This window comes from Varanus komodoensis, unplaced genomic scaffold (assembly GCF_004798865.1).
Source record: "Varanus komodoensis strain SLA01 unplaced genomic scaffold, ASM479886v1 scaffold53, whole genome shotgun sequence".
Lineage (NCBI taxonomy): Eukaryota > Metazoa > Chordata > Lepidosauria > Squamata > Varanidae > Varanus > Varanus komodoensis.
In genome coordinates this window covers 2,417,277-2,442,164 of record NW_025336126.1, presented here as the reverse complement: position 1 = coordinate 2,442,164, position 24,888 = coordinate 2,417,277, and the positions used below count along the sequence as shown (strand labels likewise).

The window sequence follows — 24,888 nt, the reverse complement described above, 5'->3', positions numbered from 1 at the left end:
GCAGTGGGGATGGTGTGTCTTTCCCATCACTTTTAAGAGTCCAGGGGAGCAGGGTTTCTCGGGAAGAAGGGATGCAAGTTCCATTTAGCGACCAAATGGCTGAGCCCCAGCTGGTCACATCCTTAGCCTAATATTAGCGGTCCCTGTTCTCCTGGCTGGTGGCAGAGTCCAGAGATGTTGTAGAACGTCCTCTGTGAGCTTGCTACCCCTCCACTGATTTTTCACTATGCACATGTCCTTTTTTCTGCTCCAGACCATCAAATGTTTGCTCATCCACCCCAATCCGGAATCAGCCCTGAACGAGGAAGCAGGGCGCCTCCTGTTGGAGAACTATGAGGAGTATGCCTCCCGTGCTCGCCTCCTGACGGAGATCCATGCCCAGCCCTCATCCGGCCTGCGCACCAAGGACCCCGCCGAGCCTTGCTCCTCTTCCGCCAGCGCCTCTGGAGAGGGCCCCATGGCCAAGAAACACGCAGGCGACAGGGACAAGAAACTGGCCTCCAAGAAGAAGACCGACAAGAAGCGAGCTCTCCGGCGGCTTTAGGGGATGGGGTGGGCGAGGTGGGGTCTGTCACACAGGGTGGGGTGATGGGCAGTGGGGTTCCACAGTACATTTTCAATTTCTCCTCTTTTTCTTCTCCCACCTTCCCTTTGAGACTACAGTCCAACTTTTGTCTCGCCCTTTTCAGATTTTTCTTCTTTTCAGTCTTTAAGTTATTTAAATTATAAAAGCAGAAAAATCTATTAAATGCCTTTTTTTCTAAGAAGGTTCTCATTGTATAGTTGCTACCATCCTGTCAACCTGGGGTGGGGGTCCATCTTGAGAATACCATGTTCCCATTTTTTAGAAAGCATGTTGTTGGAGCCAGAGAAGATTCAAAATAAAGATAATGGTGGGGATGGGGGACAGTATCTTCTCTTTTGAAGAAGAATTGGAAGAGGTTGCTGCTTTTTTGATTTGTTGGGAGAGGCAAGATGCTCAAACCCTCTCAAATTCCTTTTTGGACATATGTGAACTGTGGAATTGGTGAAAAGAAATGCTCCTCTTAGAATTCAGGATTCCTCTAAAATTTTTTCATTCAGGACAAAGAAAATGTTCTTTCCCTAATATCTACTTAAGGAAGTCAATTGCCTTGATGTGTTAATGTCCACCAGCTCTTGGTTGGTTTTTTTAAAGGTGTTAGGGGACATTGATCTACCTACATGTCTTCACCATGAAAACTAAATGGAACCTCCCATGATTTAGAGGCAGGGTACCTGTTCACCAATAGTGGGGCAAGAATGTGTGCTGGAGGACAGGTAGGAATTACCTTCATGTTCCTCTTTCGACTTGTTTGGGAACACCTGCTTGACTGTTTTTGGGACCTTTGATCTGCTCTAGCAGGGCAATTTTAAGTTCAGCAGAAGTTGTGTCCTCACCCTGCATCCAGATATAAGACATTTGCATTTGTCACCCCTGCAGTAGGTCAGGCAAATGATCATGTGTGTCACCTCCTAGTATAAGAGGTGTATAGAGACAAGGGAAGTTGAGGGATGAGGAGCACAGCTGGTTAACCACTAGTTTTTTAAACCTGGGATATTGAACTTTTTCTGCCTGGAAGCCAAATTCAACATTGCAGAAGCTCTTGTCTAGTAGTGGGACCCAAATATTTAAAAATGCCAGTATATTTTAACTTGAATTTCTTACTTTTCATTATCTAAATCGTATTGATGTTTCACCCTTTTGAATGGGGGTGGGGGGAAGGGCGGCAGGTGGAAACCTGCAAAAGGCAGCGGACTGTGAAATGATTTGCAGCAGTAAGGCTGTGGGATTTAAACAATGTATGTAATGTGTGAACTTGCTCCACCTGCACTCATGTTTGAGTGTATTTCTGTGTCATGAACATTTAGAGGCAGGCTGGGATCGAGCCCTGTGGTTTGGCGTGGACACAGTATGCAGGCTGTGTGATGCAGCCCACAAGAGTTTGACTTGGCCTCTGACTGTTAGATTACGTGCAGCCAAGGGGCTCTTCAGCTGACAAGGGAACCCGAGTTTCTTTCATCTCCATGCAGGTATCACGGACAATGTTGTGGTGGTGAGTTCTTTTTTGCAATCACAGCCAAGACCAAAACTGCCTTTCCATCCTCTTACCTGAGAAACTGAAGGAAAGAGAGATGGGACTTTTAAAGAATTCCACCTTTCCCCCAGTAGCTTACCTTTCCCATTTTATTACATTTCCTGTTTATGAATATTTTTTTCTATTTTTATGTAAAGTTTTGCCTGAAAAGCAGAATATAAATGTTAAATATTCTTAGATTTGTTGCTTTTCTGGAAAAAATCATATGGTACAAATTAAAAACAGATCAAATTGTGATTCACTTACAGTTCAGCGATCTAAAAATACCACCAGCATTGTACAAAACTCATGTCATTTCAGAGCAGAGCTATAAAACCTTTAAAAGCTGCAGTTTAAAAAGTGAATTTTCATGACCACTGGCGAAAGTCAGAAGGCCAGCCCTGAAGGGAACCCAGCAGATTTCAAAGGAAAGGCATTCTATATTTACCCGGCTACCAAGAAAACCCTTTCTCTTCCATGTGTCCTAACTTGGTGTGACAACTGGAAAGTTACCAGGCCCTGATTTGAGTCTGATTGTGTCCTGCTTGTCCCAGTCCTCTCAAGCCTAGGGGCCATGGGCAGAAAGCAACAGAGCACTTCATTCTCATCTTTTTCTTACTCATGATGAGTGGGTTTTTAACTGAATCCCTTGTGATGGTAAGAAGCAGTTCTGCAGAGCATGGCTGGTACCCTAGAGGCACAGGCCCCTTGAAATCCATACAAGCATAGAAGTGGCCTGATCCTTCCTCATGGATTGTCCGTCAGGCTGCCCCCCCCCCCGCCCCCGCTTTCTTACCACACTCGGGCATGTTGCTTCGCAACACATTGGCTTTATGTGCAGTGCCTCGCATGGGTCCGGCTGGCTGGGATCTGCAGAGTCCTGTGGGCACCAGGCTCTCTGCTCCTTCGGATTCCTATTTGTTTAACCATTTGAAATATTTATGACACATTTATTGGGAAGCTTGGCAGGCTGCAGATCAAAGGGCTACCCTTCAGCACCGTGTGTGTTGGCTTTCAGAAAGGTGTTTTTGCACTTTAGAGCTGTGGCCCCACTTCTGCCTTGTACTCTGGGTCTTGGGGAAGTTACTTTTAATCTCACCAGCTTGTTTCTGAGAAATTAGTATTCTCTTTGTAGTCATGCCCACCACGACAGCTATTGAATGACTGCAGAAGCTCCCTGCAGCTACCATCTGGTGAATATCCATGGCATTTCCAAAATTCAGATGTGTCCATCAGCTCAAAAATGGCTAGCAATCCCTGGATAAAGGTATTAGCTTAGCACCAAGGGATTAGTGACAGGAAAAAAAATGTATTGAACATTTTTTTTTACAGGCCGGGAGCTGGTCTACAGACAGCAAGATACGTTGAGCCTTCGATAGTTGAGCAAGGGAATTCAGGTGGGATCTGAAGGTGATTTGTCTCTATCAAATCCGACCCTTCACAATGGGCCCACACCTGTCTCAAAGCCAGGGATATTTGCACATTTTTAAAAAAATGCTCTGATGTGGCAGGAGATAAAACATCTGAAGCTTCTCTGCCTGGTCCCTCTGCTCCTGTCATGCACCCTCCTGTAGCTGGCTGGTGCTCCAGGTGCGCCCCGTCTGCAAGCATAGGAGCTGAGCGCATGTTGGACGCTGCCTGGAGAAGGAATGGAGAAGCAACCATGCTGGGCAAGATGTAAATTGGGTTAGGAATGTTTTTCTGTCCAAGGCAGCCTTCTGCTCAGGGTATTCTGCTGGGCTGATAGGGCCAAAGCCAGGCAGGGCCAGGCACACCCCCCCCCCGCCCCTTTTCTGTCACTTTCTAACACTTTCCTTCTGCTGGAGGTTGCCAACTGCTGCTGTAAATGTTCTGCTTCAAATCTGGCAACTCCCACCCCTCCATTATCCAACGGGATTTGCATGCCATAACAAAGAACCCCAAAGTTTGTTCTAGCTCTTGCCTGCTCCTTCCATTTGCACCCTCCCCAGTTTCCCTTAATTTCTCTTCCTGGGAGATGAGGACAACAAACCTTACTGTTTCTATCTTCCTGGTGAAATTTCTTCCCTCCCAGAGACAGTGAGAACATGCACCATGATTTCCTCTTCTATTCTGCTTCAAGTCGAACTGAGCCAAAGTTCACTTTTTTTTCCAGAGGCAGGTGGTCCGAGCAACTGTGCATGTGCAGAGTGTGCCTTTTACCAGTGAGTTTTTGTTGTGTGCTGTCAAGCTGTCTCCAATGTACGAATGGATGCCCTCCAACATGTCCTTGACAGCCCTGCTCTGCTCTTGTAAGCTCAAAGCTGTGGACTTCCTTTATGGAATCTATCCCTCTTAAGTTTGGTTTTCCTCCTCCCTTCCGCTTCCTTTTACATTATGTTTCTTCTCCAGTGAGTTTTGCCTTCTCATGATGCCCAAAATTCTGAGTAACCCCTCAAAGTTCACATATAGGTTGGATAAGGAGAATAGGATTTTTGAATAAATGGGTGTGAGTTACTGCTCAATTTTGCAGCTTGGCTATCATGGTTAAGAACTGCATAGCCCTCCCGAGAGACAATGCTGGTTGCTGTAATTTTGCACTCTCTCCATTAGGTGGCGCTTTCCTACCATATTCAAACGCCGCAGCGAAGGAGACTTTCTCTGCATGTTACGAATTTTGTATTTTTGGTGTTTGGTTTTTTTTTAAGCGTGAGAATCCTTTATCCTCTTTGGTGATGTCTCTGCTACTATTTGGTTCATTTTACAAGATTTACCAGATATGGGAACAGGTTGGAGTGCTTGTGAAGCGAAAGTAGAGATCTGGAAACACCTGCCTGCCGTCAACCTTGTTCTACCGTCCTAGCTGATTATCGCAAGCTCCTTAAAACCATATTTACAGCATCCTTTCCACATAGGGATTAGTGAGGATCAGCACTAACTGGCTTTTGCATAAAACTCCATAGAGCAAGAGGGAACGAGACCGATTATATAACCCCGCCTTCTGTTCCCCTGCCCCATCTTCCTAGGGGCATTCATATGCCAAAGAAAAGATTTGCAGGGCCCTAAACTGAGTTATATTGATTGGACTACTATGCTTCCCAGGCCAAAACTGCCATCTTTATAGGCAGAATCTCTGTGCCCTTAATGAAAGGTGAGGAACATGCGATTCTCCGGTTGTTGGCCAACTCTGACTCCTCTCAGCATAGTCAATAGTGAGGGCTGATGGGAGTTGCAATCCAGCAACAGCTGGAGGACTTCGTTCCCCAGCCTTGCCTTTAAGTGGTGGATTAAACACATTCGACAAGGAAAGCAATCTCGGAATGTGGAGCGCCTGCAACTCTTCACGCCATGAGAGCTGCAAAGGGAGAATTGAAATGGCATTTTTTCTTATAGAAATGGGCATTTGTAAAAGAATCAAGAAAAACTCCAGGCTGATGAGAAAGAAGCAGGTGAAACTTCTCCCAGTGCCTCTCTACTGGCAAAAGATTCCCCTACCAATTTCTGTCTTAGGGAGATGCTGTTAAAGATGTATGCACTTGGCAATTTCCCTACACTTGGCAATGGAAGGGACTCCAGAAATAAAATGAAAAGAAGTAAAAAGATGAGTGTCAGGATGGCTGGGTTCTGCAAAAGTGAGAGAAGGGAGCTAGAGAAATAAGCAACCTCAACTGACTTGCAGTGTTTAAAGGTGGGGGTTCCCCTACTCAAAAAGTATATTTTGTTCTGAGGAATGGCTTCAAGCATTAACTTTTGTGGTATCTCTTAAATTCTTGAACTGGCTGTTGGGGTCTGGAGCAGTGGAGTTCTGTTTGTGCATATATTTCTCCTGCATGCTGGGATCTTTCCTCCCCAACCGGTGCTCATAGCCAAAGGTACCACATCCCCCTCAATATCCACAGCCTAGAGACATATTTGGATAAGCTCCATGGTGCAAAGTCTGTTACACACAATGCCCTTTATTGAAAAATAGATGTAGTACACAATTTGCACATGCCTCCTGCTCCCTAGACAGAAACCTCCCTTCATTTTAAAGAAACAAGCATTCTAGAATGACAGAAGCCACATGACGTAAATGTCACATCTAGGAAGGGTGGTGCCCGATGGTGCTCCCACAAGGGGAAGGGGCGTTCTCAGGGCATGTTAAGCACCCTCAGCAAAGCTGGGGTTAAGAATGGGGGAAGAACTGGGCCTGAGCAGAAAGGTGCAACAGCCGAAGAATGATGTTACACACCAGTAAATGGGCTAAGCCTTCCCTGAAAATGCAAGGTGAGTGGTGCTGATGTAGAGAAATGTATCCAGTTGCAATCCTAGGCCTTTTGCCAGGAAGCAAGTCCCATAGAGAGGAGTGGCACTTACTTCAGAGTAAACATCCTTGGGGTGTCATTCTAGTCTGGCCAGAAGTTCAGGATCCCCTGGTGGAAGTTTACGCTGATTCTACCTTCCCCCAAAGTGGCATCCTCTGGACAGGTTGTAATTGCAATTCTCATCACCCCACCCAGCAGGGGATTGTGAGAGGTGGTAGTCCGAATGAAGGTGCCAAGTTAGGGAAGGCTGCCGTTTGCTCGGATGGAAATGACATGAAAGGATGGGTGGTGGGAAAGAGGTGACCATGTGAGGTGACCCAGGACCCCTCTGTAGGGCCCTTTGCATTTATTGCAGTAGGAAAGGCTTGGAATCTTCTGTTGCATATATGTAAGTACACACATAATATAATGGGGTACACACACACACATGCACACACACAGATCATTATAGGTGAGCAGGTCTGCTGAGGTTATTTCTGGCGTCACGAGGTCTCTCTTGAAGATTTTTTAAAAACTCTATTTGTATCTCTCCTCTTTCCAAGGAGTTTATGGTGGCCTGTACAGGTATCCTCCATGATTTTTTCTTTGTAATGTCTATTTTGACTGGCCCAAACATCCAGCAAGCTTCATGGCTAAGCAGTGATTTCAATGCAAAGCCCACTGACTCTAAACGTCTTAATTTTCCCAAATGTCTTTCCCTTATTTCTCCCTGTTCTTCCCCCTCCAATCCTTTCCTTTTAACTCCTCTCCATTCTCTTTTGCTTAATGCCAGCTCAGATGATTATTTTATGGTTGCCAAGCCTACGTTTTGTATTGCCATTCAAAAACCCTGAAAAGTCAAAGGATAGAAACAGACAGGTGGCTACTGCTAACAAAGCTGTTTTATAATTGTACTTTTTTTTCTTTTTTTATATTTTTCCTTTCTTACATGCAGACAAATGCACTTGTTCTCTCTCACACACACACCCCCAGTCACATCTCCTCTCCTAAGAATAAGGGCTGTTACACCATCCTCTTACCTTTCCAGCACGCGCACACACACAACACACACACACACAGACACACTTGTGCAGCTCTGTGTTTTTGCTTCTCCTGTCCATCAACGCCAAAGGTCCTATTTTTTCTTGGGCTCATATTGAATGAGCTTCATGATTGCATCATTCTTCATCACCCCATCGATAAACTCCTTTTCAGCAATTTTATCTGCAAAATTAAAATTAAAACAAAAACACACAGAGAAAGAATTAGCACTAGGTAGTGTAATGGAATCCCAAGAATGAGAGGTAATTGGAGATGGAGTGGTAGAACTCAGCCAAGCTAGGGCATTTGATTCTTAGAGAAGAAGGGAGAACAATTTAGCAGCAGTCCCAAGCCTGGCTAAATTAAGGCCCATCTGTCTTTCTGGATGACCATGCAATGTCAGCCCATAAAAGTTGTTGCAAGAATGCTTTGTAGTTGTCCCCACATGCCTGTCAAGAAAGCCCATTGAAGTCACTAGGACTGCCTTCTGAGCAGGTACATCTAGCGCTCAGCTGTGTTTACACCACTCCATGCATATATCCTTGTACTGTATCCTCCTCACAGTCTTGTAGTGTATTTCAGGTTTACTGTTACCACATTGCTGATGATAAATTTTGTTTATGTATTTATTTTTGTGAAAAGAAACGAGACAGAAGAAGCAGGATTCCCTGTAACTTTCTGTGAATGAAGCAGGGGGGCTGCACATTAAAAGCCTCGCCTGGATTCCTTGCTCAAGCTCTTCGTCCCCGTGTCCCACCAGCTGTCACTCAAAAGAATATTTAGTTAGAGTGTTCCAAAGAACAGCAAATATCGCATTTTCCATCCTTATCCCAATGCATGAAATTGGGAGCGACAGCATCTTTTAACAGGTGGCCATCCAGTGGCTACTTAAGTTCTCTGCCTTCTGAGATCAGGGGAATGTTAATTGATTTAATTAAAAGAATGGAAGGAGTGATCTGATGGTCCGTAGAGAACATCTGGGGACCATAGGATTTTATGGCTTCCCAGCTCTGAGGTCGGAGCCAGTGCAGAAAGAACCGTGCCAAGGTTTCTCCAAGGCTTGGGAAGCGGAAATAAAGACAACCCTGCAAAATATCCAAAAGCTATTCTGGCCTTTCTGTTTCTCTTGCTCCTTCTTTATAAGTGTCTGAGTTTGGGGATTATGGGCATCCTAGTAAGATTGCACTGTAAATGGGGAATAAATCCATGGCTCTGAACATGTGGGAAAGCACATGTGGGAGAGGCCTTGGAGGATGAAGATGTTGTGAAAACGCTCGTCAGACCTGCATTAAGCACGGATTTCATGCCTCTTGTACAACTTAAAGCCAACATGCAGCTTTTTAATGGCTAACCTTGCATGGAATGTGTGGGGAGGGACTCGTTTTGAGGACGCAGGAATAAATTTGACTGTTCACAAAGCTAACATAATACAGAGCTATTCCACTTGAGCTGACTTTTGGTGGAAGCTTAATTTGACTTGGAGTGGGGGAAGGAAGTTACCCTAAAAAGTGTGTTATAAGCCAAAGCTTAGTTTCATCAGGAGAATACTTCCACCCCTACCCCCCACCCCAAGTTTTAAGAGTCTTGGAACCGTTTAGGATCCAAGGTCTGGAAACAAAGCCCTATGAGGACAGACAGAGAGAACTGGGCCTGTTTAGCCTTATGACTGAGTGGGGATAGGATGGCGCTCTACAAGTTCCTAAAAGACTGGCACAAAGAGGAAGGGCAGGATCTCCTCTCACTCATCCCAGAGTGTAAGGCACGGACCAATGAACTCAAGCTGCAAGAAACCAGATTCAGGCTAGACAACAGAAAAAATTCCCTAACTGTTCGAACAATATGGCAACAGGACCATATTGGCCTAGAGACATTGTAAGCCTACAATTACATTAAAGACATTCAGAAAATGTCTGGACAGTCATCCAAGTGGATGAGGAAACCTGGTGTCCTGCACCAGCAGGGGGCTGGACCCAGTGGCCTTCGTGGCCCCTTCCAACTCTTACTGACCCTGATAGATGAACAGGTAGATTTGTTTTCATCACAGAGTAAACTAGAAAAAGAGAATCCCCCAAATAGTGGATCAAACAAAGCATAAACTGTATAAAGTAAAAACGTCTGTATCAATCAGACATGAGCATTTGCTTATCAGCCATTGTAGAAGTGAAGCCTATAATCAGTTTGCAATGATTGGAAGCCTACAGTGAATGCCAAATCAGCACCAAGACAGACCACTTAAACAGCAATTGTCCCTCTTCTGGAACACCTATCAGTGAGGACTTGCTCTCTGTGCTTTCTCCCCATGTGGAGGGGGTCCAGATGAGATTTTCTTTTGCAACTGCCCTGCCTCAAACACAGAAGTCAAGATGGACCTCCACCACCTGGTATTTTCCACCTACTTCTTTTGTCTCTTTTCTGTTGAAAAAAATCTGCTGAGGAAAAGATGAAGGAGGTACAACGCCTATTTCATCAGGTAACACTGTGACTAGTTTTAACCTGTTGTGTGGATACGGGGACCAAACCCTATCCCTGTTTTGTGGCAAAGTGAAAAGAGCATTAGCGACTTGGCCACATGAGGAAAGACAAGGGTGGAGAGAAGAGCAGTGTGTTACCTGTATCTCCCTTGTTGAAAAATGCCCACAGCTTGTCAGCCCGTTTCTGGGGGGTGTTTTCATCATCTGCCAAGGTCTTTTGCTCTTCTGGAGGGATCATCTTGAATATTGCCTGTGGGGAAAATTGTAACAGCTGTTTAGAACAGTGAGTGACATAACACACTTAAACCAGTAGATTCCAGAACATAGAGCTACTGGGGCATTTGTCTTCCTGCTTCCCCAGGGGGTTGTCTTTCACCCCCAAACCAGAGAACCCAAGACCTTCACTCCTCTTTTCTGACTCATCCCATCTCATGTGCTTCCCAGACAGCCCTTGGCTGAGGTTCTCCTTAAAAACACACAGCCCTCCTGGCAAGAGGATGTGAAGATAAACTCGGTGTAGCTGCTTTGTAAATACTAGTATCAGGAGGAAGTTTAAGGCAGGTAGAAGTGTTGAAATGCTCCTAAAATGGCAGGTAGGTAGAAGAAGTAAGTCAGAGAGAGATAAGACAAGTACAGGTGTCCATCCAGATGGTAACACCCATCAAGTTCAGCATTCACAGTGTTGTATAAGCAAAATATGAGTATTTTGTACAAGCAAAGTATGAGTACAATAACACCTTCCCCTGGCAACTGGTACTGAGCGATATGGGTGCAAATAATATACACCCCTCATCATGAGGACTAGCCATTGATTGCCTCCCCAAATTAGTCTAAGCCTGTTTTAAAGCTAGTGGTCCATCCCTCCATCCTGTTGCAACGAATTCTAACTCTATGATGAGTTAGAATTCTTTATTTCTTCTGATTTTCCTACCAGTGAATGATGCATTTGGGTTTCTAGGATACTGTCCACTTTTCCTTTCCAATTTCTATACACGTCACTCTGTCCCCTGCAAATTGCTTGCCTTTCTCCCCCATCCCCTTAAGCTAAAAACATTCAAAAGATTGTTCTCACTGAGGCGTTGCTTCAGCCCCTCAAGAATTTCTGCTGCTGGGTGGGATGCATGAATGTGTAAGTACAAAGACGAAAATAGATGGTAATATACCGAGCACAGTGGAAACTGCAGGCAAATTACAATGGATCACTATTAGAAGTTGGGAGGCTTGCAAAAAGAGAGGGATTTAGCTGGACAAATGTCATTTACTGCATTTCTAGCCCACCTTTCCTCCCAGGGCCTTCTGAGTACAGCATCCATGGTGTGCCCCTTCCCTTTTCACACGGTTCCTGCACAGGCCGTGGCTGGAGCCCGGGTGGGCAGACTAGATGGCCTGGGAGACCACTTCCGACTCACTGTTTTTATGTTTCTGTGTAGGCAGCTGGCCCAGGACCTCCCCACTGAATGTCAAGTCCTGCCGTTCAGCCGTCTGGACAAAGAGCTCCGTGAGGCAGTGCCGTTTCTAGCAGGAGAGAGGAACCGGTCGCGCCCAGATGAGGCTGGGCTCCAACTCCCAGCAGTCCCAGCCAGCATGACAAGGGGACAGGGGAGATGGGTGCTGTGGTCCAGCGACATCTGGAAGAAGGGTCCTTATCCCTGCTGTGAGCCTTGCCTCTGTGGACAGGAACTGCAGCACAGGACAGAGGAAGAGCAGGGATCGTGGCCACCAGAGCAGCCACAGCTGCTTTCCTTTTAGCTCCTCTGCTTCCAGGAAAGCCACCCTCTTGCGTCTCCCTCCGCTGAGACCCGTTTCATCCCCAGGTCCTTGCTTTGCTCCGAACGCCACGTGCTCCTGCTGGCAGGACCTGGTGGACTAGGAGAGGCCGGCCCTCGCCAGAGTTCGAACGGCCAGTTTCTGGTGCTCAGCTGGGGCGGCCAGGTGCCCAGCTTTACAGGGGGCAGCCCTCTGTCTGGAGAGCTGCAGGGGCCGACCGCTCTGGGAAGGGCTGTCCAGTCCACAGCAAGTTGGGGTCATCCATTTGCTGGGCAGGCGCTGCTGCTTCTAACTTTTCTGAGAGTTGCTAGACCTTGGTGTTTCTGGCTGAGCAGCGTATGGGATCCATGGTCATGTGCAGACTGTGATGTAAGCAGGAAGGGGCTCCTTCCTTGGTGTCACAGGTGTGAGTGCAAGACTTCAGGTCCTTGTAGCAGTGCACAAATTTGCCACCCTGTGCCTTTAGCGGCAGCACAACAGGTAAAACTGTTATACTGTTAAATTATATTGTTTTATATGATGTTATTTCTTTATGTTTGTGAGCTGCCCCGAGACTTCGGTGAATGGGGCGGCATAGAAGTTCCCCAAACAAACAAACAAACAAACAAATCGAAGGCTCTTAAATGCACAGCGGCAAATGGCCCTAAGTCCAAGTTGGGGATTGTGATGTCAGGTTTGGAGCCCAGGAATGGGGCTAAAAAAGGAAGAGCTGGCATTCCTACCAGAGAACCAGAAATTACAGCTTTTCCCAGGGTGGAGATGGGGAGGGGAAATTTCCTTGCTTTTTTTAAAAAAATGCGTCACCCAAAAAATGGCCAAAAGAGGACACCAGTTGGCATAGACAAAGACATACAGAATCAAGACATTCTCCTTCATGTTATAAAAGGGTTTCTAATGTGGGATATGCACTCATCTGGAGAGTTCTGAGAATCTTACTTTAATCTCACTTTTTAAACCAAGTTTCTAGTCCTTATGGTTGCTGAAGTAGCAAACTGGAGATATACTGATAATTTCCCCTGCAAGTCCAGAAACAGCCAAATTGTGCAGCTTTTCCATGTTGATGCAAACTAAATGGGTATGCCTGAGCTGTAAAAAATAAAAATGTAGCCCTCCCAATGATTTTTAAATTTGGGCTTTGTGATTGGCTAAGAGCAAAATCCAGTGGGGAATCTTCATAGATATGCAGCTTCTGTGTTGAGAAACTACAACACATCAGACACAGTACAATGGATAGGAGGCTGAGCTTAAACCTAAGATACCAGCATCCCTGCAGTTCTTAATTCAATGTTTAGCTTGGACACTTGACTGTACACTGACTCATTTTCCATATGTAAAACAGGACTATTAATGACATACTTCAAAAGGTTGTTGTGCAAACAAACACAGGGAGTATAAATCATTTTCTACCTGAAAATATTAAATGGGATATAGAATTAATGTTTAATTGTGAGTTCCCTTCAGCTCCTTGCTGGATAGAAACGAAGGGTATTAGTAAACAAGCAACCTACCATGGAATCAGACACACATGAGGATGTCATCTATATCCCCTTATTTAATAAGAACAAGCTTCTCGTCCTGCTACAGCAAGAAACCACTTCCAGTTGTTTTAGCTGTGTCCAGGGTAGGCTCAGAAGCCAGAAACAGGCTGTCCCAGGCCGTGCTGTTTTCAGGGGTCTGACATTTTAATTTAAAGTGCAGTCCTATGCATGGTTAGCCAGACCAAAGTCCCACACATCCCAGCCAGTATAGGATGCTTTCCTCTCTATGCATGCATACGCTTAATTGCCTTTCAGCTTCTGCCTCCCCATAGCTGGCATGGCCATCATTACTTACTGTTAGGCTCGACCCACCTGGCACAAGTTAGCATAATAGGAGGCTTTGTGTATTAAAATAGCCTAATAGGAGGTTTATCAGTTGCCCCAGGCATATACAGAGTGTTACTTCAGAAAATGGGCAAAGTTTATCAAAAGGCGTAAAACTTGAAAGGATAGGCCAACTGCAAACCGCTCCGCTTTTGTATCAAAATATAGACTAACCGCAAAACCGTCTCGCTTCTGCATCATGCTAAGCTCGCTGAGGATGCCAATAATAATTTTCCATTTGTTTGTGACATGGTATAAAAACTCCACTTTCCCTCTAAGGGGCGCGGCACTAATCCCATCTTTGTGTGATAGTGCTGGTCCCTGCGCAGGTAATAATAAAAAACTTCTCTTAAAAAATACCAACTGGTCTCATCTGTAAAACCGTGGGACACAACATTTACAAGAGCCTTCCACAACTTAGCGCCCTCCAGATGTGTTGGCTACATGTTCCATCATCCCTAGCTCACATGGCCAATGCCCGTGTTGGTGGGATTGATGGGATCTGTTGCCCAGCACATCTGGTGGGCCCTAGCGTGAGGAGATTTGCCGCAGAAGCCTCCTCTGCAGCCAGTTTGCTGCCTGTCTCTGTGTTTCCCCTTCCTTGCTGCTTCACTCCCTCCGTGGGAGCAGGAGGTGGCGGTGGCATTTTAGCAGCAAGGAAATTATGGCAGATGATTTCATGGAGAGGGTCCACTTCAGCTGAAGAGCTTGGAACAGATGGTACAAAATAATCTCATAGTCCTCCTTCAGTTTTGGGATAATGCAACCGCCCCACCTCTCAAGGGGACCTCTTCCAAGAACTTAATATTTTTATTTCAATTCTCTTACTTCACTCTGCTTTGCAACAGCCAGAGATGCTGGCCACTGTTGTCGCCTCTATATATACTGGACTATAAAGGTCTAAGGACAGGGCCTTGCTTAAGCAGTTTCCCCACAGGAGGAGGCGGCAGCAGTGGGGAGAGGAAATGCCCCCAGACCCTTCAAAAGCTACAACTATCCTGCCATAAGCTTTCCGGGGGCGAAGCCCCTCCTCAGGTGGACCAAGCAAATACTCACGGGTTGGGAGTGTGTTCAGGACTCGTGGTGCCGTGAGGATGGCAAAGCCCGAGGGAAGTGGGAAGCATTTTATGATGGAAAATGCCCTTTTCATCAAATACGGGACAGTTCCCCCACTGCTCCCCCATCCTGCCCAAACAGCCCGACCTGGCTTTGGACCTCTTGTGAGGGAGGCCTTTTCATTAAGCAGGTTTTCCTCTTCCCTTGTGCCTTATTTATAGTTTATATCTTATATGTATATAATGCATATTTATACTATAGCTTATTTTCAAGAACTTTTTATTTAACCAATATTTTAAAGTTAATTAATTCTAATGGTTTATTTATTTATTTTATTGATTTATTTCAACTATATTATTTTATACAGTCGTGGTATAGCCAATTTGTTTGTTTGTTTAGGATCAGTAGGTTTTAATGTTGTAAACCACCCAGAGAGCCCTCTGGGCTATTAGGGTGGCATATAAATGCAAATAATAAATAATAATAAATAAATAATAAGCATCTCGGTTCAACCTGCAATATCAACTCTAGTCCACGTTTTTAAAAATTTTATTGTACAATACAAAAGGAAAAAACCCAAACCATACCATTAAGAAGGTGTGTGACCCAAACTGAAACATATTTTCTACATTAACTCTCATCCTTCTTCTAAAGCTGTAACTCTGGCTTCTGTATATCTGGCTTTTTCTCATAGGGCGGTGGAAAAATTGAGGTGCATGGACTCAGAAATATGACCATGTAAATAGGTCATCCAGAGCCTAGGAAAGGGCAGCAAGTGGCCAAAATGCAGAGGATGTTTCCCGAACTTGCTTTTATGTGCAAAGGCTGTGACACAGTGACGTTGGCACCAGTTTCCCTTGCATGGTGAGATCACTTATCACAGCACTCAGCACTCAAAAGGCCTTTTAGGAAGGGTAAACTGTTTTCTTGAAATATGGCAAGCGTCCTACCCCATAATTCTAAGCATTCAGGTCTGTGAAGCATCTATAAAGCTATAAATTGGATCAGATGATGGTGTAAAGGTCTTTTTGGGTGTGAAGAATGAGCCAAGAGGTGATAGACACAGAACTTCACCTGGGAAGAGAGGTATGGACCCAGTCTGAGTCATACTTTGATGACACTCATTGAAATAAATGGGATTTAATAGATATCTGGGGTGCCTTAGATCAAAGGAGCTCAGAAAGACTTTCTAGCTAATGGGGGCGGGGGGTATAAATCTAATAAATAAATGAATAATAAAAAGTATCACCATGTACAAGCCAAAGCAGAGGGTCTTTTTTCTGGTTACTGTAGCAAAATGCAGGTAGGGAACGGCTTTGTCCAAACTGATTTATGGACAAAACTTCCCATTCTTTTCTCATAACAAAATTAAACCCTGGTGGATGAGAGTATATTTCGCACAAATGACAAATCACAGATCCTGTGATTTGCTCGTTTGAGTGTTATGATTTGTGTTGATCCAGAGCCATCCCAACATATACAAATTTAACTGGAAACTTCCTGCCCAAGGGCCCCTGCTACCTTTTGGTACAGCAAGCAGAAACAAACAGGAATAAGCGGGCCGAGGGACGCCTGCCAAGGGGATTGCAGTGCTGATGGGAGCGGGGTACAAGCGGAAGTTGTGGGGGAAAAACATGAGGCAGGCCCTGATGCATGCCCCCCCTCCACTTTGCCTGTAATTGCCGATCATTTCAATTACAAAATATTAGGACCATTCCCTTCAGGGCGAAGGAATCTCAGTGCAAAGTTAACCAGGAAGCAAAAAAAGCACAATTACCTAAACGTTAAGCAAATAAAATAAAATAAAAATATTTTTAAAATACAGAGGCATTTGAATAAGTCTTTCCCTAGAGCCCTAGGCCTGAAGTGTGGGGTAGCAGTTGTGTTCTGCTTGCCTTTTGCTGGTGATGCGGGGGGGGGGGGGGCGTTGGAGAGCTGCCTCCCCATAAATTTGCCAGCCAAGATTTGAAGGGGAAAAAGTTATATTTGCTGAGCTTTCTAAGGTTACAGTGTTGCCTTAGCTCATGTGCTCTTCCTAGCTCATGACTTTGCTGAGGCTGTTTGCCAGATTAAGATTGGCTCCTTTCCACGTATTTTGTTCCTTCTGTATTTTTCTTTCTCTGCTGTTCCATATGTTGCATTACCAAGCCCAAGGTGGCGCTGCAGGATAACATAACTGCAAAAATGCCAGCGCTTCTCACTGGGGTTCATCCTGCCCTTTCCAAATAATACCACATTTTCTTCCATCTAAACCAAGGAGGGGAAATATTTGGAAAGCATGGGAGAGGGCCTGGAGGATGCAGCCACTGTGTGCAGCCCCTGAAAACTACCGTGAATGAGGAAACATTAGTATATAATAAATGCCTCATATAGAAAAGCCCCCTGAAGCAGAAGCTACACCAAAGCGGTGGGTGAAATGCCTCATTTCAAAAAGCCCCTCATCTCCCAGGGTTTCCCTACAACTTGTTTAGGGAAACATGGCTGCCCTTCTTAATTAAATTCTTAGCAGCGCAGGACAGGAGCTCATGCTGCCATTCTGGAGCACCTTTCCAGGGAAAACTGTTTGCTTACACCTGCTTATAATCAGCCCCTTATTTTCTCTGTAGCTTTCGCTTCCCTCCTCTTCCCTATCTGGGAGGGAGAAATTATTCAGACTTTGCTGATCTTCTGCCTTCCCCAAGGTCAGAAGATGCTCTGGACCACACAGTTGAAACAAGGCGAATGCAGCACTGAGAGGTTCAGGTACTTAACCCTGCCTAATCCAACTTTAATCTCGGATTGCTCTAGCCTTCCTCCATGGCTTGCAGTGGACACATTGGGAGGGGAACCTAGAAGCGGGAGAAGTGACGGGAAGCCCGTGGCAATGAGGAGGGATGGGCTACGTCAAATCCACAGGCCAAACTTATAGGGTCACCCCAAGAACTTTCAGTTCACCGAAGAATCCGATCTCAAGAATTTTGTGCTTCATGCCACAGTCATTATTATTATTATTTCAATTTATATCCTGCCTTTTTCCTACAAAGGGCTCAAGGCAGCTTACATCATTCTCCTCCTCCATCTCCCCACAACAACAACCCTGTGAGGTGGGTTGGACTGAGAGTCTGTGACTGGCCCAAAGTCACCCAGTTGGCTCCATGGCTGAGCGGGGACTAGAACCCAGATCGCCTGAGTCCCGATCCCATGCTCTTAACCACTACACCACACTGGCTCTAATGAAAATCAGTCATGAAAATCACCCTGAAAAGGAACAGTCCAGTTTGGGAGGCAGCAACGGCCAGATGTCCTGTCTATATTCCAAATTTAAACTAGCTTTGAGCTAGTTTAACTGTTTTGGATCCCACTCACAGAATCATGGAAATTGTAATTCCCTGTGAGTCTTCTCCAGAATTAAACTACTCACAAAATTACAATTACCAGACATTGTGGAAGCTTCAAGAAGTTTAGATTAATAGAACAGAAGTTTTCACATGTGATTCTTTGCTTGAGGATTCAGTTCTGAAGCTTTAAATTCAATCCTGGACTGTAGAGCTTCAGCTACAGGCAGTATAGACATGTAATAAGTAGTAGTAGTAGTAGTAATAATAATAATAATTAATAATAATAATAATAATAATAATAATAATAAATATACCTGGGATGTGTGAGAGAGGGAGAGAGAGGGAGAGAATGGCTTCCTATTTCCCTGAAAAAATGAAAATCTACTCTCTGCTGAGATAGTTGAAGTCAACGAGATAAAATTAAGAGACGACAGAGAAGTGTTTACTGCTCTGCCAATGCAGCTCATCCCATTAAACAAGTATAACAGGATTTCTCCCCCTGGGCAAGGCTAATTCCATTTGGACACAAGGTAAAGCCTTCAGCCAAGGTAATCCGTTGTCATCCCCTCACCTCGAGGTGGGTGAAGATAGTCACATGTTCCTTACCTTCACCTTTCCCTCCTTTTAATTAGTGCTATCTTGAGTTGTGACGTGTGATTCTACCTCCCATGGGAGCAGAGAATGGTTTTCATGGCTAGTTCTGATCCAGGAATAAGGTGGTGGGAGACCCACCTGGATGGATGGGTCCGTGTACCCGGACAGGAAGACCTGGAAGAAGGCTGGGTGCTCTTTGCAGCTTTGCATCGGTAGGGGATGAATGGAATACTGGGGCATGAGCTTAGGACCGTAAGGGGGCTTCAGGAAACTGTAGGTAGGTCCATCTCGGGGAACAAGAACAAAAACAAACCAAAAGGGATTGGAGTAGCTACTTCAAGGAGGCTGCCCTGTCTTCATCTCCAGACAAAAACATGGAAAATGTCTGCCATGGCACTATTGTATGGAAAGAACTCCGTGTAACGGGAAGCCCACTTCCAACCCTTGCGGTGTAGCAGTGGAGAAGCCGCATTGCATGGCAGCTCCTGCCCACAAGCCCGTGCCGCAAATCTGTGCCTCCCCCACTCCCACCCCTCCTCCTCGCTCACCGTGATGATCTCCAGAACCTCGTTCTTACTGATCTCTCCATTGCGGTCCACGTCGAAGAGGGAGAACGCCCACTCGAGCTTCAGGTTAGCCTTGCCGGTCGAGGTGAGGTGGAGCGCGATGATATACTCCCGGAAGTCAAGGGTCCCATCGTCGTTGGTGTCGAAGCTTCGGAAGACGTGCCGGGCATACACCTTGGGGTCGGAGTTAGGGAAGAAGTTGGCATAGATCTTCTCAAACTCCGACCGGCTGATGCGCCCGTCGGGACACTGCTTCTGGAAGCTCTCGTACCATTTGCACAGCTCGTCCTCGGTGTACTTGGTGTTCAGCTTCAGGTCCTCCAGGATCTCCTTGGACAGGGCCCCACTCTTACTGTTACCCATGGTTCGGCTAGAGGCTCGCCCAACACCACTTCACCAATGGCGCTCGCTTGTCCGTCCTGGCCTGCTTCAGCTGGGCCAGTGGAATGGCTGGTGCCTGGAGAACATTCTTATATAGACTCCTCAGGGTGGAGTGGGAGGTCCCGGGAGCCCCGCAGGGCCTCGCCACACCTGGGGCCATGAGTGTATGTGCAGGCACACACATATCGGAGCGAGAACGAGCAGCTATTTCGGTTGCGCTGATCACATTTTCTCCAAGCTCTTTAGCGTGAGGGAAATCGGATTTGGGCCTTTCTCCCCCCTCCCTCCCCCGATTCCTTAACACCATCGTTCTGCACGCTTTCCAAACCTGGAGAGACAAGACTGAAAGGGAGGCATTGAAAAGAATGAAAATATAGATGAGACCGCCTAGGTGGGGATGGATGGACAGATGGACAGACAGTTATTGCTGTGGTAACCCAGAAATGTTTATTTTCTTAAGCTTTAAAGCACCATGCCGAGTTGTAGCATTAATGTCGGCAAGCCATCAAGTAGGTGATAGGCTGGCGTGTACGTCATGGATGACCCAGCCAAAGTCCAAAACTTTTAAGCCCCACTGATTGTAGGGGAAGAGATTTCTGCTGCAGTCCTTTGAACCCTCTACTTTGGAGCAAGTCCAAGTGAACAACACGGGCCTTCATTCTGAATGAACCCGCAAAGGACCATGCTGTGAAACACAAACCTCACTCTCCCAGTATAACCACTGTGGAAATTAAAAAAGGAAGGAGAAAAACAAGACCAGCTATGGGAAAGGTGTGTGTGTGTTTCCTTCTCTGATCTCAGACCTGAGGGCTGTTGAACCCCGTATGATGCTGTTTGGAGCCAACCAAGGTAACAACCCATGATGAGCTACCTGTAGTTCACAACCCAGCAAAACACCACTGGTTCTCTTCATGGGCTGTTTGTAATGGGCTTGTTAGGGCAGCTGGGTTTGGACAACATGGTAATCTATATTTCAGTAAAAACCCATCAATAAAAACAGCAAAAGCCCATAATGATAAAAATCCATCGATAAAAACAACCTATGCTCAGCCCTTGAATGTGGGTTATTGTGCTGTCTGAACCCAGAACACACTCATTTTCGACCAGATGGAGAGAAAAGGGTACACAGAACCCAGGGCTGGCTCCACATGTTGTTGCCTGAGGTAATGGACAAGATGGTGCCCTTTCACATTCCATGAACAGAAACGTAAGTGGATCAGCACTTAAGTCTTACTCCTAGCACTGGTGATGGGATAACCTCTTTCCCAGCATCCAAGGGAGCTGAGGCGGCACAGGGCAGGGTGTGTGGCTTACACACTTCTGCCCTCCAAAACTTTGCTGCTGTTTCCCACTTCTGAGCATCTGCTGCCTCCGGCGGCTTTCTCTGCCTAAAGGTTGGGCTGGGCAGTGTGGTGTGGTGGCTAGAGCGCTAGACCAAGGACTCTGGAGATCCCAGCTCTAGTCCCTGCTCAGCCAAGACACTCACTGAGTGACTTTGGAACTTAGCCCAACCTACCTCACAGGGTTGTTGTGCGCTATGTAAGCTGTCCCAGGATCCTCGCAAGAAGGGAAAAAGGCAGGGCATCAATGCAATGCAAAACTCATCATCAAGGCAGAGACCAAGGACAAATGGCTGTTTCCATGGACACAGTCACTTAAAGACTGCATAACATCCGTTGAGGAAGGAAGTCAAACTCTATTGGTCTTATGATGAGTGTGTATGTTTTATGATGCAAATTTCCACAAGAAGAGGTAGGCAGGCCAGTGGCTGGCTGTAATCAGACAACGGCCTGTTCCACCCCAACCTTTACATGTCCTAAGCCCATGAGGCCCTGCTCTAGATACTATAATCAGGTTGTCTTCCCCTAGAAGCAGGGCGTTTTCCGCAGTGGCCTCTGGATTATAGAATCGAATTCTCCCAATTGTGAAGATTGTGATGGCACAGTCTTTTTTTGTCTTCTAAAAGCAAGCAAAAACAATTCTATTCCATCTGCCGTTTGGATGCTGCTCTCCTGGTCTTTCGCTCTGGAGCGCCAGATGTCCTCACTCCCAATTTTAATTGCTAGGCTGTTTTTGATTTCTGATTTTTGTTTGTCTTTTGACAGGGGATAACTTTTAGAGTATTTTAACTTTTTTTTCCCATTGGCTCTCAGCTTGGCTCTCTTTAAAAAAATTACTAAGAGGTAGTATTCAGCTGCCATAAATTGATATAAATAAACTAAGGAAGGGACATGCCTGGATATTTAAGATTGGAACCATATGGAGGGTGTTTTACAGGTGTACTTGTAGAGTTTTAAATCAAGTGCTTCCTACGTTGGTATGTTTTGCATTGATCAAATATGCCTTAACATTGCCATGTTTATGTAAGCCAGGGGTCAGGGGTAGGTATTCACTCAGACTCAAGACGTCACTCTTACCTCTTGATATGGGGGGATAAGTATCTGGTTTTAGTTGTATTGTTTAAAGGAAATGACATAACCACTAGACAAAAAGGAATGGGATAGTTTGGCTTAGAGCATCAAAGCCATGGAAGTGGATAGTTGTAAACAAAAGGCAGAACACCCAGAGAGCAACTATTATTGTTCCAGTTAATCAGTGTATTTACTGCAGGATTTCTCAGACTGAGGGCCTGGAAGGAGCCCATCTTCTGGTGGGTTTGGTGCTGTGGACCACCCTGTGCTGGGGTCACAGCAGGTACCCAGGCTGGGCAGGTGTTTCAGCAGGAGGTGGTTGGAGAACAAGGCTCCACCTCAAGATCTGAGAATAAAGAGGGAAGAAGTTCTATAAAAGTCGCCAAAGGGAAGGATGACATAGCCTTGCAGTTGGGGCCAGAGCAAGTTAAGAGTGGAAGGGGAAGGAAATGGGGAAAAGAGGCTGTTGAGGGACATTTGCAGGAGAAGGCGGCTATGAAACCAACAGCAGAATCCCAGACCTTTTCTGTCAGTGGGTCCATCTAGAATGTTGAGAGTCACGGTTCTCTCCCGGCGTGTCCGCCCTGGTGGCCGTGGCCAGTACAGTAGAACACGAACTAGCCCAAGCATTTAAATACAAGGCCAGGGGTGCGTGAGCTCCAAAACACAAGTTGCTCTTTTGAACCATTTTTAAATGAGCTCAAATTATAGCGTGCCATTCTCTTAGATAAAATAAATTAATCTCAAGAAATAAAATTAAGATAAGAGATGGTGAGTGTAGTGGGTACCAAAAGAGGTTCCAAAGGTACCCAAGAGTGCCTGGGTCAGCAAATTCTTCCTAAAATTGGAAGGCTGAGTCCTGATGTCTCCAAGATGAACTCTGGAACTCCCAGCTACAAGGAAAGAACTCTGGAACTCCCAGCTACAAGGATGCAAACATCTGTGCTCCCTCAGCTCTGGCAGCAGAATGTCCTTGGCCAGCCCTGCTTTTATAGGGTTGGTAGGTGTCCAAATTCTGAATACTTCAACAACCACTCCCCATATATTTGGGTCAAAAAAATCTACATGTTCAAGCCCTGAAGACCAGGTTTTCATTTCTTTCACATATTCTCTGCTTCATATAAAAAGCTGAATATAGCCAACTCACAGCAATACCCCTGGATGCAGATGGTGGACTATTGAACTGGGGGAACTTCAAGGGTTGGGAACTCCTGGGTTCCCACTCAAGTCACTTTTTCTGAATCTCCAAAGGATCCGGCAGTGGGAAGATGTGAGAATTTTCACTCTTAGCAGACACTCCTGGCTCTGATTCTGCAAGGATCACGATGCCCACATAAGTCACTTCATTTCACCTATTTCAGTCCAACTCTCCTTCCTGGAGAGGCAGGGAACTCTAATTCCCAGCCTTCCCTGCACCACCTTCTCTACCCAGTAGGAAGCACTCCCTTCTTGATACTGTTACGCAGGCTCTGACCGCCTCATAACCCCCCACACCTTGGCAGCTAATTGCAATAGGCCACTGCTAATTTGGCTGTCCCTTGCTGCCCTTGGCCATATGCTTGATCCGCTTTGCCCATCTAGATCTGTCAGCAAAGCGGTATTAGTGTCAAAAGTGATCTATCAGGATCCCCCTGGAGTTTGTGTTCATGTAGTTTACCCCCAAACCCTCCACCTTGTGGCTGGAGAATGGGTAACAGTACCCAGAGTGTGGAGTAACAGTACCCAGAGTGTAACAGTACTCAGGCCCTTCACTTAATCTGGTGGCCTCCAAATGGGCTGGACTACAACTCCCATCACCTCCAGCCAGCAAGGGAACAATGAGAGTTATAGTCTGGACGATCTGCAGGGCACCAGGTTGGGAAGGAGTGGATTAGATTCTCCCCACCCCATAATAACAAACAGTTTTTTCTGCACTGGGGGAAGATAATTTTTCTGCAGAGCATTTGGAAAGGGGCCTTAAGCCTCTTGGCCACTTGGGCACTAGTGAGAAAGAGGATGTGCATCACACTGAATGAGAAGAAAAGGAGACATGAATCGGCAGCCCCTCAAGCAGGGGATGCCTTTGAAACAGACCTTTCCTCCAAAAAAGAGGACCAATGGACACCCAAGAGAAAGCTCCAGCCCACATTAAATCTGGCCAATTACATAAATGGGAAGCTGTAGATTATAGGTTTGATCCAGCTTTAGTTATACAATGAGCAAACCCATTGAGAGCAATGGGACTTGACTGAATCCTGCCTATTGAAAGTCCCTTTGATTCCAGTGGGTCTACTTTAAGTATAAGCCTGGATGCAATTCAAGGAATATCTTCCAGGGTAGTGTCTTCCCAACTGTGTTCTGGAGAATTCATGGAAGGTTATCAAGGGTGTCTTCAAAGGGATAGCAATATCAATATTTATAGATGCACATGATAGGATATTGAGAGGGGTCCTGCCCATGTATTTACAGTGCTTTCTGTTTGGCTGGGTGTGTACCTGAGGAGCACAATGCATCGCTCCACGCATTGTGTTCGAGTTCTCTGGTGCCTACTAAGTTACAGGAACTCCCTAATTGCCTGCTTATCATTCCATCATCCGCATCCCAGCAATGACTGACACAGAAATGAGGGCCAGGGTGGGAACAAAATTCAGAGATCCACAGCAGCCAGCGTGGCAATAGTTGAGAAGCGCTGATCTTGCCTGGAGAGAAGACAGAATTGTGACGGAACGGGGAAATAGTCACACTGCCGTCCCAAAACCCTTATTTGAGGTAAGAAAGGGATAAAGGAACCAGTATCCCACGGGGGATGGGAGAGAAGAGATGGTTCCTGTCAGGGCCCTTTCATCTGAAGGATACTTGCTGCTCTGGACAGCAGCGAGGAGGATGAGGGTGGTCAGTTTTGAACAGCCTTCTGTAATGGTTTGGTGTGCAGTAAAGTGCCTGTGTTTATGCTCAGTGCTATGAAAAATCTCAGCCATTGATTTCTGCAGAGATAGAAGCAGGCCTGGCCAGGCATTTTCTGACCTGCTGGCAAAATCTGTCTTCCCCAACCTGGAGCTCTACGGATGAGTTAGCCCGCAATAGATATGTTGTATATATTTGTTAG

At 45.9% G+C, this 24,888-nt stretch overlaps 2 protein-coding genes across 2 annotated transcripts in view; one reads left to right on the top strand and one right to left on the bottom strand.

Moving 5' to 3' along the window:
- The window catches only part of UBE2S (ubiquitin conjugating enzyme E2 S), a 12,316-nt gene extending 10,101 nt beyond the window's left edge, over positions 1–2,215 (top strand). The window contains exon 4 of the mRNA XM_044448133.1: positions 254–2,215. Coding sequence (XP_044304068.1) covers positions 254–544 — 291 coding nt within the window. The 3' untranslated portion in view covers positions 545–2,215. The remainder of the gene's footprint in view (positions 1–253) is intronic.
- A 5,246-nt stretch (positions 2,216–7,461) lies between these two features.
- Positions 7,462–19,374, bottom strand: RCVRN (recoverin). The gene is made up of 3 exons (XM_044447937.1): positions 18,994–19,374; positions 9,988–10,099; positions 7,462–7,561 (listed from the first exon to the last, which is right to left on the bottom strand). Exons 1-3 carry the CDS (start codon positions 19,372–19,374, stop codon positions 7,473–7,475), a joined length of 582 nt encoding a protein of 193 aa, XP_044303872.1. The 3' UTR covers positions 7,462–7,472.
- Positions 19,375–24,888: the final 5,514 nt, after the last annotated feature.

What these genes read in the sequence shown, in the direction of transcription:
- RCVRN (XM_044447937.1), bottom strand. Translation starts at nt 19,374, where the DNA reads ATGGGTAACAGTAAGAGTGGGGCCCTGTCCAAGGAGATCCTGGAGGAC. An exon ending in AGGTTCTGGAGATCATCACG is followed by an intron (nt 10,100 to 18,993) that starts GTGAGCGAGGAG and finishes TTTTCCCCACAG; the next exon opens with GCAATATTCAAGATGATCCC. An exon ending in TTTCAACAAGGGAGATACAG is followed by an intron (nt 7,562 to 9,987) that starts GTAACACACTGC and finishes TTAATTTTGCAG; the next exon opens with ATAAAATTGCTGAAAAGGAG.